General features: G+C 37.7%; 1 protein-coding gene across 1 annotated transcript in view; it reads left to right on the top strand.

Moving 5' to 3' along the window:
* LOC126236170 (cryptochrome-1) overlaps positions 1–14,378 on the top strand; it is a 69,471-nt gene that overhangs the window by 27,049 nt on the left and 28,044 nt on the right. The window contains exons 4-9 of the mRNA XM_049945266.1: positions 1,921–2,191; positions 3,013–3,141; positions 3,219–3,398; positions 3,520–3,660; positions 3,847–3,998; positions 7,259–7,446. Coding sequence (XP_049801223.1) covers positions 1,921–2,191; positions 3,013–3,141; positions 3,219–3,398; positions 3,520–3,660; positions 3,847–3,998; positions 7,259–7,446 — 1,061 coding nt within the window. The remainder of the gene's footprint in view (positions 1–1,920; positions 2,192–3,012; positions 3,142–3,218; positions 3,399–3,519; positions 3,661–3,846; positions 3,999–7,258; positions 7,447–14,378) is intronic.

The following is a 14,378-nucleotide window of genomic DNA, read 5'->3' as shown; positions in this document are numbered from 1 at the left end:
GGGTGCACTCAGCCTCGTGATGCCAATTGAGGAGCTACTCGACCGATTAGTAGCGGCTTCGGTCAAAGAATACCGTCCTAACGGTCGGGAGAGCGGTGTGCTGACCACACGCCCCTCCTTATCCGCATCCTCCTCGGAAGATGGCACGGCGGCCGGACGGTCCCGGAAGGGCCACTTGTGGCCTAAAGACGGAGCTTTTTTTTTTAGTGTAGACTATTCAGTTCTATAGTAGTTAACTTATATTGTAAAATTTCTATAGTACAATTTGGTTGGTGTTCATTTGCTAAGCTGCTTCAGTCTGTCAGCTATTCAGTGTGTTGGACTATGCTTTGCTGTGCACATGCATAGCAGCTGTTGACCTTTAAGCTAGCCCCACTGCATGTGCTTAGTCTCTCCCTCTCTTCATTACATCATGTGTTTTGTGTCTCAGGCTTATTACTACAGTGTGTTTAGAGAGTGCAAATATTATTTGGGTTTGGCGATGGAAGTGTTTTCAGAGCTTTCTATGGCTCATGGACATTTAATTGAAATCTTAAATAACTAAAACTTACGTTCTATTCAACTAACAAACATGAAATAAGTATATGAATATCTTTCCTTAATACTAAGCATAAAATTGCGATGTACAGGTTCAAATGAACTATGTCATTATGTGTATATGTATACGACTTCTTGGTTTTTTCACCTATGCTAACTTTGCCTAGTGCACAAATTCCCACAAATCCTTATGTGGCTAGAGTCCTTTGTCCTTTCCACCATTCACGTAGAGTCATAGACCAACCTATAAGCACCTGGATGTAAGATTTTAGATATGACAAATGGCCCTGTATACAAAGCTGCCATTTGTGGTTTAGTTCCCATTCTTTGTGGATTTTTTGGTATTTTCTTAGGAGTACCTGTTGACCTGCATGGAACTGAACAGTGCGTCCTGATTTCTGATCATATGATCTCTTTCTTTGCTTTGCCTTTTTCTCAAGATTGACCAACACCTGGCGTATTTTATCCTCAAGTGCAATTTCTTTTCTAGGAATTTTAGGCAGTAGTATTTCCCAGTCATCTATCAATCTTCTTTCCAAACATTAATTCAATTGGTGTAAAGCCAGTAGAGGTATGGAGAAGATTGTTGATGATTTGTTGGAATGGCTTAACATACTTGATCCATTTTGTATGTTTTTGAGAGGTGTAGGTGCGGGTGAATCTGTTGAATTCTTTAAATATTTCTCTATCGGGCTTCCCTGTCAGTGGAATTGAGACGTGTTTTGTTTTGTTAGTGTTAATGATTCCTTTCTCTCGTTACCTACAAAATATGATGCATTATCAGTTAATATTTCTAGCTCTCCTACCCACAAGATATAGTCTTTTGTGATTCTTCTAATGATGACACTTGCAGTCACCAACTGCACAACATGCAGTTTGATGTATTTTGAAAATAAATAAATAAATAAATAAATGTAATACAAAGCAACAATATATTTTATACCCCGTTTCCCTTGTGGACAGGGTCTAGCTGCATCCAAAGATACTATTTCTAAATGTCTTTTTGGCAATGTTGGGTGCAGCTCAGTTAATTTTTTTATTATTACAGGAATGTCTACAGTACCACTCCCTTCAGTTTAAATGTTCTGAATAACTAGATTTCAGAATCTTTATTTTGCTGAGGAAAATCCACCCATAATCCAATTGTTCAGCAATGTTTGCTCTAGTTTTCAGGAAAAAAATCCAGAAGCAATGTTTCTCATGACAATATTTTAGATTTAGATAGATAATTAATTTACAAAAAATGCCAGGTAACAATGAGTTAAGAAAATATGTCGTTGATTTATGTGTTAGTCATTACTAGAGAGAAATGACCGTCCTTTTATTTCTTCTGTTCCAGTTTCGTTGTTGTAAATATCAGTGTTTTTTATTCCTTTTCTGCAGTATTGTACAGAAAAATATGGGGAAACCACCTCTAACATATCAGAAGTTGCTGTCATTGGTTGACATCATTGGGCCACCTGAGAAACCAGTGAACTCGCCATCTAAATTGTCTGAGAGAATAACTTTAAATTCTGTGAAGATTGATGATCATAATCATTGTGTGCCAACCCTTATTGAGCTTGGAGTGAATGAGAAACTATTAAAACCGACAATTTTTCCTGGTGGAGAATCTGCTGCTCTTGATCGACTCAATTTAAAGATGAAAAATAAGGTATGCTACTTTATTATTAACTTGAATATATCTTAAGTACATTTTCAAGAACATTTAATCAAGTCAACAATAATCATGTGAAATAGTAGTTTGACTATTACAAATAGAGTCCATCAGAATAACATTATAGCTAATACTATAATACAGTGTAGCCAGTAGCTTACTATATCACTCACAGTGCGCAACCCTCGCTGCTACCCCTGGCAGCGACCTCTGAGGGAGAAGACACAGGTGGTGCTTACTCTTAAATGCATTTGTGTAAAATGCTGAGACAGGATAAGGCTTGATGGGAGATGTGGAGATATTCGAGTTGCCATGGGACTGAATGGTCCACTGGGGGCGGAGAAGCAGGTGGCTGCTGAAAGGGATGGTGGTGACGAAGTTGGTTTAAGTGGTACAGCAGAAGTCTGTAGTCAGAGCCCACAATACACAAACTCAAACTGGCAGGTGGAGATCATTGTGCGGATCCAGGTTAGATGTGGCACAAACTGACGGGCACAATTAGGAACATAGTGTAGTTTAAACAATACCATCAGCACTGATCTGGAGTATGTTTCAAGCAATTATTACATTAGGAAACTCTCAAACAGCACAAGTTTTTTGTTATAAAATCATCTAATATTCATGTGTTATGTCTGGCATTATTCCTGAATTTGACCATAACTGTAAGCTGTATTGCTGCTTTATGTCATAGAGATAGCTCCTTGAACCAAAATCCGTTTTGACAGAGATCCTATAAATTAACTGACTTGAAATGTTACAGCAAGCAAAATCTCTGTTTTTTTAATATATAAACTATAGTTTCATTTTTCATTATTTAGGAGTGGGTACGCAAGTTTGAAAAGCCAAACACCTCTCCCAATAGCTTGGAACCCAGCACAACCGTTCTTAGCCCATATTTGAAATTTGGTTGCCTTTCTGCACGGACATTTTATTACAAGTTAAAAGAGGTAAGAGAAATTGCTCATAGAATCATTTTAATACAAATACATGTAAATAATTATGTGAATACTAGCACTGTTACTAGGTTATTGGCACATGTCCACACACGAAACCTCCTGTGTCACTGTTGGGACAACTTTTATGGCGAGAATTTTACTATGTTGTGGCTGCAGAGACTCCAAATTTTGATAAAATGGTTGGAAATCCTATATGTTGTCAAGTACCATGGAATAAAAACGAAGAACATCTTGCAGCATGGGCAGAGGTTTGCACCTGTAATTGGAATAATAATTTATGAATACCGGTTTTAAATGCTGCATATTGTAAAGCATTAATTATTTCATTCTTAAATTACTTGTCATTAAAAATATTATTATATTCACTAGGGTAGAACAGGATACCCATTCATTGATGCAATAATGATTCAGTTACGCACAGAAGGGTGGATTCATCACCTAAGTCGTCATGCTGTAGCATGTTTCCTAACACGCGGAGACCTTTGGATTTCATGGGAAGATGGACAGAAGGTATATTTTGCATGTTAATTTTTTTTTTACATGGTTAAAATTTCTTAATGCAAAGCATTTATGATGTGTTCTTAAATGAATTGTCATACAATTATTATTATTATATTATTAGGTTAGAACAGGGTGTCCAATTAACATGGTTATGTTTTAATGTTTTCATTAACATTGTCTCATATATGTTTTAAGGTGTTTGAAGAATTACTTTTGGATGCTGACTGGGCACTAAATGCTGGTAACTGGATGTGGTTATCAGCTTCTGCATTTTTTCATCAGTTCTTCAGGGTTTATAGCCCTGTTGCATTTGGCAAGAAAACTGACAAACTTGGAGACTACATAAAGTAACTTTTATTTTAATTTATTGAATTGCATCATAATAAATGTAAAGCCAAGTTACAATGAAATGATTTGAGAGATTACTGTGAGGGCTGGGGAAAGTTTTGCTTAACACCTGTGAAGGTACTGGAGCAACTTGGGCAGTGCCAACAGAAACATGAAAACTATAAATTAGTTTCTATTGTATAAATCTCAGTGGATGTCTGAAGCATTTCATATGTCAGATGAAGGGTTAGATACAAGTGGCAAAAATGTAAAATCATATTAGTGCATCTAGTTAATATTTGTCAATAATACTGTTCCTGAGCAGGTCAGACAAACATAGAAATGAAAAGAGTTGAATATCCGGTTTTCAGAATTAAAAACAAATCTCTTTAATCTGGATACAGAGCTGGGAACAATAAAGGGAAGAATATATGCAGAGGAGTGAAGGAAAGCAAAAGTAACTCCAAACATTGAGATACAAGAGTTACTTGTTTTACTTCAGAGCAGACACAGTGGTCATGTGTGTGTGTGAGTTGCATTTGTGTGTGTGTGTGTGTGTGTGTGTGTGTGTGTGTGTGTGTGTATTGCCTAATTTGGAAGGAGGTCTTTTGGCCAAAAGCTTACTTGTTTGACAGTCTTTTTTGTTGTACCAACCTGTAATTCAGCACTTCCGCTATATGGTGAGTAGGAATCTATCCTTCTCATAATACTCTCACTATTCCAGCCTGGATTTCCATTGTTAAGTATTGTAACATTTACGCTTTGCTTTAATTTTGAGCATAAATTTTGCAGTAAACTACAAAATTCCTGACCAAAATTACAAAATACATAATTGAAGAATGTAACTGATAAAAAATATTGATACTGCTAGTGAATTAAAACAAATATCAGTTCAGCTTTCCAATAATATTATCTAAACACTGAATTGATATATGAATAATGTTGATTCAGAAAAATGCATAGACTTTTTGGATGTGTTGCAGGCTAATGTTTCCTACTAACAGTCCATTAAAATGATTTGACTTTTAAAAAATTTCGTGTATGGTTGTTTCCTAATATTTATTGGTACAAAATTAAGAATCTGTTTGTTTTATAAAGATAACCCTCCTCATTATTCAAAGCAGATGTTGTGAGATTCTTGCTCGGTTTCATAAATTTGCGTTCTTTATTGGCACATCAGATAGCAGAGGGATAATGAAGTGAGGTAGGGGTAGACTGCTAAGAAAATAGGGGAATTCGTAACAAAAAAGGAGTGTAAACAAGTTAAAGTAACCTTAAAAAGGCAGAATGGGATGTGTAACAAGATATCTGGAGAAGTGTGAGGAGATTAAGCATGAGCAGAGGCAATTGAATATGCTAATGACAGAACTAGTGTTGGAAGGAACATTGGATATATTAACCACTTTTATCTTTCATCTATTTTCATAGTTGGCAAATCAATGTGAAGTGCGTGGTAGACAATACTTTTCATTGTTTTGTGTGTTAGGGTTTCTCCCCATTCCATTTCCTTTCAAGAGTGGGAAGAATCATTGCTTAAAGTAATAAGGAACTGAGAACAGTAGGGCCATATGAATGCAAAATGGAAATGCCGTGTGGCTAGGGCCTCCCGTCAGGTAGACCATTCACCTGGCGCAAGACTTTCGAGTTGACGCCACTTCGTTGACTTGTGTGTTGATGGGGATGAAATGATGATGATAAGGACAACACAACACCCAGTCCCTGAGTGGAGAAAATCTCCGACCCAGCCGGGAATCGAACCCGGGCCGTTAGGTATGACATTCCGTTGCATTGACCAATCAGCTACCAGGGGCAGACAATGCACAATGATATTACATAAGTTATGATGGCAACATAATACACATTCGGGAGAAGCAGGAATGATTTTAGGATACTGTTCATCGTTTCACGACATTAAAAAAAGGCATCTAAAGCTTGGAAGAGGATGGGGCTTATTTTACTCTATCCTGACATGGTATTCATTACAAAGTAAATTCTTTCTCATGACGGGTTAATAGGTTTGTGATTAGGAAAATAGAAAGAAATGGCATGTGCAATTAGTATGTAGGCCAGGATGTCCAAAAGTTAGGGTTTTTGCGTTAGCAGTGAAAATGAGCACAGGGTTGAATGTAATGTTTGAAAAAGTGGTAGAAGCAACAGAGGGAAAATGTATTTTTTGTGTGGGGATTCATATATTGTTCCCATTTGGTAATTTATCTTGCTTTAGTTGTAGTTTCATACTGAACATAATTTTTCCATCAGAAAAAACCAAAAATCTCTCAAACAAAATATGTAAGCTGCTTGTCTTCTCTGCTACCCCTTACATGTTTATGCATATATATTTTATAATATCTAGTTTTTAATAATGATGCCTTATGAATCTAGAAGTTTAATCTTAGCCATTTCGTCTTGGCACTGTCCAATTTGCCATTGTTCATGCAGCTTGTAAATACCTGATTTGTATTACTTGAGTACGACATACTGCTTTTTGTATAATTTTCCTTATGTAAGAGGAAACTGTGTGAAATATAAATTGTTACAACAGAAAAAAACTGTCACAGTAGTGAATATTGAAACTAGTTTATTAAAACTATAGTTATGTGCCCTTTAACCAACAAATGATAATACTGAATGTTGAAAAATACGTGAATGTTTGAGTCGAAACTACAGACCATGTAAGATTTTAAATATTAAATAATATAGGAAAAGACAGATTACTACTTAATGTGAAGTAGACACATCAAGTTGCAGACAAGTATAATTATAAGACACTCATATAAACCTTTCGGGCACACCTCATGCACACACGACTCCCAACTCCAGCATCTCAGACCAAAACGCTGGAGTTGGCATTCGTGTGTGCGTGAGGTGTGCTTGCTGCGTGTGTGTGAATGGTGTGTGTGTGTCTCTATTACTGACGAAAACTGTGGCCAAAAGCTTTATGCGAGTGTCTTTTAATTGTGTCTGTTTGCAACTTGACATGTCTTCTCTACAGTAAGTTGCAATCTGTCTTTTCCTATATTGTTGATATTCCTACCTAGATTTACATTGTTTTTTTAAATATTAAATAAAATATTTATGGTCACCATTTAGGCATTTTAGACTTCAGTGCCATATTTTTATATGTATTTTTCTTATAGTACCTGACAGTTACTGAGGTAAAGTTTTGTTGGCTTGACATCCTACAAAGTGTATAATTTATCAGTAATTTATGCAAATTAAGTGCTGTATTACTGGAGTCTGTCACTGAATTAGAATTTTTAAGTAAATCTTTATCTTGCAGGAAATATGTCCCAGTTTTGCGTAAATACCCTCCAGAATATATATATGAACCATGGAAAGCACCACTCTCTGTGCAGAAACAAGCTGGTTGTGTTGTTGGAGAAGATTATCCGAAAAGAATTGTGATACATGAAGATGTTTACAAAATTAACATAAGCAAAATGTCTGAGGCATACAAAAGGTGGAAAGGTGGGTGAACTTAGTGTAGTGAATACATTTTTATCACCATTATCCTTGTCATTATTATCATTAAGAGTGCTTGCAAAAGAGATAAGAATGTCATTACCTGTTAAGAAAATTACTATGAGAGGGAAGACTCGCTCGGCTGTTGTTATGTGGAAACTTATAAACCACTCCTATAGTTTACCAGAATATTTAGGTTTGGGGAGGAAAGTTCTTGTTAACACTTATGTTCATATTAAACAGATGTTAATGTTTCAGTTAGTACTAGCCATATACAGTTTTTCATACAGTCACCCAAACTAGTCTGCAGTGGTTAGTTCTGTCTGTTAATATTGAACTTGATGCTTCCTGCAACCCTGAAAGGCCTCCTTCTTGATGTAATTTAAAGAACATGATGTTGAATGAGTAAACATTGATCATGGGATACAAGGAAATATTTTTGAATGTCCCCCCCCCCCCCCTTTATGGACCAAATACTTTAGCACTCCAATAACTGTTTCATATAAAAACATTTAAAAATATGTCAACCATTATTTGAAACTCCTTGTTATCTTTCATTGCCTTTGTGTGACAGAGATCTCAAAAATCTGTTCAGTTTTCATGGCAAGAACTTAACTCTTTGGTAGGAAATGTAAATGTAAATGACCCACTGGGTAAAATAAAGCCTTCATCAGTTGTGGTAGAGTGTTGTGTATATTATCAATTCCATTATCGCTGTTTTGTTTGTTTCTACGTATTTTGTTAGCACTGCTTTATATAGTAAGAAACACCTTAAAGCATACATATGGAATTCCAGACTTGTTTTTCATTTAAAGTGATAAATTTAAGTTCTTACTGAATCTGTACTAATAGTCCTTGAAAAGCAAGTACTGATTAGATCTATGTTAGATACTGAAGAATCTATACCTTAATATGATCACTTCCACTAGAAGTCATGAGGATAGTGGAAAATTAGAATACTATGATAAATCAATCAAGTAAAGACCACATCACCAATACTGTTCTCATCAGTCCTAGATGAAGTTTTCAGATTTGTAAACTGGGAAAATAAAGGAGGATATGTTGATGGAACATACTGAACCCATTTTGTTGATAGCAATGAACTGTAACCTCTAGTGCACATAAACTTTACAATGAATGAAAGAATTTACTCTGTTAAGGTTTAAAGTAAGCCTGAAAATCATTTATAATAAGAGTGAAAGAATGTATAATTTACATCTAAAGGTACATAGATACTCCGCAAGCCACAATAAGGCATGTGGCGGAGGGTAACCTGTACACTATAAGTCATTTCCTTTCCTGTTCCACTAGCAATTAGAGTGAGGGAAAAATGACTGTCTCCGTATGAGCCCTAATTTCTCGAGCCTTGTCTTCATGGTCCTTACCCACAATGTATGGTGGCGGCAGTCAGCTTCAAAGTTGTCTCCATAAAATTCCTCGAAAAGAACATTGCCTTCCCTCCAGGGATTCCTATTTGAGCTCCCGAAGCATCTCCATAACACTTACGTGTTGTTTGAACCTACCAGTAACAAATCTAGTAGCCCACCTCTGAGTTGTTTCGATGTACTCCCTTAACCGGATCTCAAATACTGAAGCAGTATTTGAGAATAGATCTCACCAGTCTCCTGTATGCAGTCTCCTTTACAGATGAACCATACTTTACTAAAATTCTTCCAATAAACTGCAGTCGACCAATCGCCTTCCCTACCACAGTCCTCACATGCTCGTTCCATTTCATGCCGCTTTGCAATGTTAGGCCCAGATATTTAAACGATGTGACTGTGTCAAGCTGGCACTGTTAATGCTGTATCTAAACATTATGGCTTTGTTTTTCTTATTCATCTGTATTAACTTACATTTTTTCCACATTTAGAGCTAGCTGCCAGTCATAATCAACTAGAAATTTTGTGTAAGTCATCTGTATCTTGCTACAGTCACTCAACTTTGACACATTACCATATGCCACAGCATCATTAGCAAACAGCCACAGATTGCTGCCCACATATCTGCCAAATCATTTATTTGTATAGAGAACAATAGCAGTCTTTTCACACTTCCCTGGGGCACTCCTGATGATACCCTTGCCTCTGGTGAACACTTGCCATTGAGGACAGCATACTAGGTCCCATAACTTAAAAAGTCTCCGAGCCACTCACGTATCTGTGAACCTGTTCCATAGGCTCTTATCTTCATTAACAACCTGCAATGGGGCACTGTGATCATACTTCGCTGGGCACTCCAGATGATACTTTGCTTCTGATGAACACTCGCCATCAAGGACAACATACTGGGCTCAATAACTTAAAAAGTCTTTGAGCCACTCACATATCTGTGGACCTATTCAGTATGCTGGTATCATCATTAACAGTCTGCTGTGGGGCACTGTGTCAAATGCTGTCTGGAAATCTATAAATATGGAATTTGCCTGATGTCCTTTATCCATAGTTTGCAGTATATCATGTGAGAAAAGGGCAAGCTGAGTTTCACACGAGCGATACTTTCTGCAACTGTACCGATTCGTGGACATAAGATTCTCGGTCTCAAGAAAAATTAATATATTCAAACTGTGGATATATTCAAGGATTCTGCAGCAAACCAAAGTTACGGATATTGGTCTGCAATTTTGCAGGTTCGTTCTTTTACCCTTCTTATATAAATAGTCACCTGCACTTTTTTCAAGTCACTTGGGTGAGAGATTCTTGCTAAATGCAAGTTAGGCAAAGGTGCTAATGCCGTACAGTACTTCTTGTAAAACCGAATTGGGATTCCATCTGGACGTGGTGATTTATTTGTTTTCAAATTTTTCAGTTGTTTCTCTACACCAGGGATGCTCATTACTATGTCGTCAATATGGGAGCCAGTATGATGGTCAAATAACGGTATGTGTGTACAATTCTCCTGCATGAATGATTTCTTGAATGCAAAATTAATCAACACGTTGAAAAGAAAACTCTAGAAATTAACAATTTATATACAAGCAGATGAAAACAATTGGATGGACGGGAAAATAAATAAGGGGAAAAGAAATGGACATGAGGGCTTTTGTGAAATCAATTACAGTTTTCAAAATGAAAATTTTGATGTGTCTGGAATAGAAATTTTAAAAGCCAGCCTGTATTAACAGTTTTGATTTATATCAGTTGACTCACTTTTGTGAGAATCAGAGTTCAAATTATCACCCACCTACTATGTTATAGATATTGCATGGTTCCCTAAATTATTTGAGAGGAATATTGGTCTTGTTTCAGCAAGAGCATCGGCAATTATTTCACCTGTCCTTTGGGTTACTGCTCTGCTTCTTATTATCTTGGTAATAGCTTAGTAAAATGTCAAACTTAACCCTCTTCCTTTCATTCCTCTTTGTAAAGGCTGGAAAACCTCTCATAACCACGTCTCATAATATGTAAGATAAATAGGAGTGTCACCAACATTATTGAGGAGACGTGGAGTCGCAAACAGGCACAATGAAAAGACTGCTATAAATTTAAGTTTTTGACCAAAAAGCCTTCTTCTGAAGTAGAAAACACGCAGAAATTCACACAAGCAGAATTAATGCACACATGACCACTGTCTGTGGGCACTTGACTGAAGTTCAGCTGCTTCTCGTGTGAGTGGGGGTATAAAGAGGAAGTGTGGGTCAGGGAGGGATATCAAAGTAGATGTGGGGGAAGGTGTAGTGCTGCTTGTGGGAGAGTGTGGGGACTTGGCGAGGATAGGGTTGGGCTGTAGTCAGTTGATTTGGGAGTATCAAGGAATTTCTTTCATTTTGTCAGTGCAAGCTCTTTATTCAACTTGTAAATTTTTCAGGCGCTACACATTCCTCTGAAGTAACACAAAATATTGTTTCGAAATTTTGATAAGTCCTCAGGAACTCTTCACTCTATGTTCCCTTCTAATATACATAAACAGGCAAAGTTCCTTCTGCTTGCCTTTGGTGAATGATCTGTACTTTTCTTTTGTCATATCTGCCTGTTTTCCTGTACCAGCTTTCATGTAAATGTATAAATCTCCTAACTTCTGTCTTGTAAATGTCTTGCTCTCCTGGCAGCACAGCAATCAGAATTTTGTTTTCCTCATCCTTAATGGGAGAAATACCAATAATCTTAAAATTCTGGCAGAAAAATGTATAGTGAGTTATAGTAAAGTTGTATAGCATTGTTGACTATGATACCTTGATGGGCAGCACAAAGGGGGCCACCAAGCTTTAATGTCCCCATCTGACAGGTAGTGAGGTAGCGCATTCAGTGTCCATTTGTTAGGTCACTCTGATAGTTGTAATATGTAATCAAAAGTCTCCCCAAAGAAAATTGACTGCTCCCAACATATTTTTCAAACCACATTGGCAGTGTTGTACAAGAATGTTCTGGAGTCAGATGCAGCTGTTTTCAGTACCTTTGAACTACTCATAGGGATGGTGTCCTTTGCATTCCAAAGAGAAATAAATCACAAGGAAACAGATATGAGTTACTAATTGGCTGCAGAAGTGCCTGGATTTAAGAATTTTCAATATATGCTCATGGTTCATTCATCCTGATTGCAGGCACGTTGTTGTGATGATATAAGATACCTGGTGAGATAATCTTTGTCTACGACTACTAAATTTTCTTAAAAAAACATAGAAAAGAATGTTTCAGCACGTCAGTGATTGACCATTGTTGTACCTTTCCAAATCTAACTGTGGCAGTGTGTGTGCATGAACAGATGGAAGTGCACACACTATTCCAATTCATATTTCTTATTCTCTTTACTTTTGATGGACTAGTAATAATGAGTACAATTAAGGCACCTGATTGTAAGTCTGTGGTTTTTTTTTTTTTTTTTTTCCTGTGCTGGTGAGTAGATGGAACAAGACACGTACTTATTTCACAAAATGTAGCCACTTCATTAAACATGAATGATCATACAGTGTAATACATGTGCTTTTGCACAGACAGTCCAAAATGAAAAAGCAAAGACCAAGAATAAAACAAAAGACATTACATAAATATAATGTTCATAGAACTCGATTTTGCTTGCTCATATTGGCCTCTACAGGTCTATATCACCTCAGAGCACACACACTCTCCAGTGTGGGACACAGAAAGATACTCTTGTTGGAAAGATAGGCTACAGGGAGGTATGCCATTCAACAGTGGTGATGATGGTGAGGCACTGTATTCCTCATAGGAGGAAAAGTAGCTGGCATGAAGGCTCATGTTGGTTGAAGTAGAGGTAGATGTAGAATCTTCCAGTAATTGTGGTAGGTTATCCTCATCTTCCTGTTCCCACAGCATGCAAACTGGCTTGAGGTGTTGGACAGAGACAGTTGCTCATTTGCTATTAAGCAAGATAGGGAATGTTTGGTCTCCACACTGTAGCATCTCGTGAGGGCATAGCTGCTCGTGTGGTATCATTGCAGAGCATTGCATCACTACCTTTACTCCACCATGCTGGTGGCCTTGTCACATAAGGTAGCCATGTGGTCCCTGCACCAGCAGTATGCACTCAACGACGCTGTATTCACTATGGCCCAGGGCGATGCCTGGCTGCGTCATGGAAGTCGATGGCCACCACAATGAGACACCCGTCTTGTGACGGTGGATGATGGCTGGTGTGCATGGAGTGTGACCATCTGTCTGCTCTGCCATGGCCTCAGACTGGTGACTTCTGCTGATGTGTTCATGTGGCATCCTAATATGGCACTACCCCATCATTCTGGCAGGGCTGCAAGACCAGAATAATTGTATTATAAAAATGTCCAGCACATATGGTTAACAGTGGTGCATTTATGATGCATATGTGCCTCTATCAGTGATGTATTCTAAAACACATTGCCACAGTCATTGTTGGTATCTACCTTGCCCATTTCTGCATTAGACTGCACCACATTGCTCATGCATGCAGTATTATGCCCAGATATGATCGGTATGGTATATTACACATACCTTCCCCTCTATGCCTCTATGTACAAGACCCTGTCCCTTGGCTCAAACTTAAAACCAGTTTCATATTAAACTACATGTTCTTGAAGATTGGCAGCTTGCTCACATAGGTTAGGTAATGCATCCAGTTGTACTTACTATGCTGCTTTCCATATGAATCTATTTATCACAACCGTTTTGCACTTCTAGCAATTTGATCTTCACAGCTTGTCAAACTGCTTCCTTTCCTCTTCACCATTTACATTTTTTCTTCATTCACACGTAGGATTTCATTATCATTGTCTCTTCTGCTCTAGGATACAGTTTATTGGAAACTGGACTAGTGGTAGTTTATGCTGATAGTTGGTTCTCCTCCTCAAAACAATAGAAGCTGCACACAGCAGAATTAGAGCCACTGTGGCATTGAGGCACTCCATATCGCCATCACATGTTGTCCTTCTCTGAACTGCTCAGCTGAAATGTGCCCTTCATTGCTGGCAAAGACTTGAACTGGGGAATGTATTAGGTTGAGTTCTTATGTTTGATTTGTTGTTGTGGTGGTGGTGTTCAGTTCAGAGGCTGGTTTGATGCAGCTCTCCATGCTACTCTATCCTGTGCAAGCTGCTTCATCTCCCAGTACCTACTGCAGCCTACATACATCCTTCTGAATCTGATTAGTGTATTCATCTTTTGGTCTCCCTGTACGATTTTTACCCTCCATGCTGCCTTCCAGTACTAACTTGGTGATCCCTTGATGCCTCAGAACATGTCATACCAACCGATCCCTTCTTCTGGTCAAGTTGTGCCACAAATTCCTCTTCTCCCCAGTTCTATTCAGTACCTCCTTATTAGTTATGTGATCTACCCATCTAACCTTCAGCATTTTTCTGTAGCACCACATTTCGAAAGCTTCTATTCTCTTCTTGTCCAAACTAGTGTCCATGTTTCACTTCCATACATGGCTACACTCCACACAAATACTTTCAGAAAAGACTTCCTAACACTTAAATCTATACTCGATGTTAACAAATTTCTCTT

This window comes from Schistocerca nitens, chromosome 2 (genome assembly GCF_023898315.1).
Source record: "Schistocerca nitens isolate TAMUIC-IGC-003100 chromosome 2, iqSchNite1.1, whole genome shotgun sequence".
Lineage (NCBI taxonomy): Eukaryota > Metazoa > Arthropoda > Insecta > Orthoptera > Acrididae > Schistocerca > Schistocerca nitens.
This window is presented reverse-complemented; position numbering and strand designations above follow the sequence as displayed.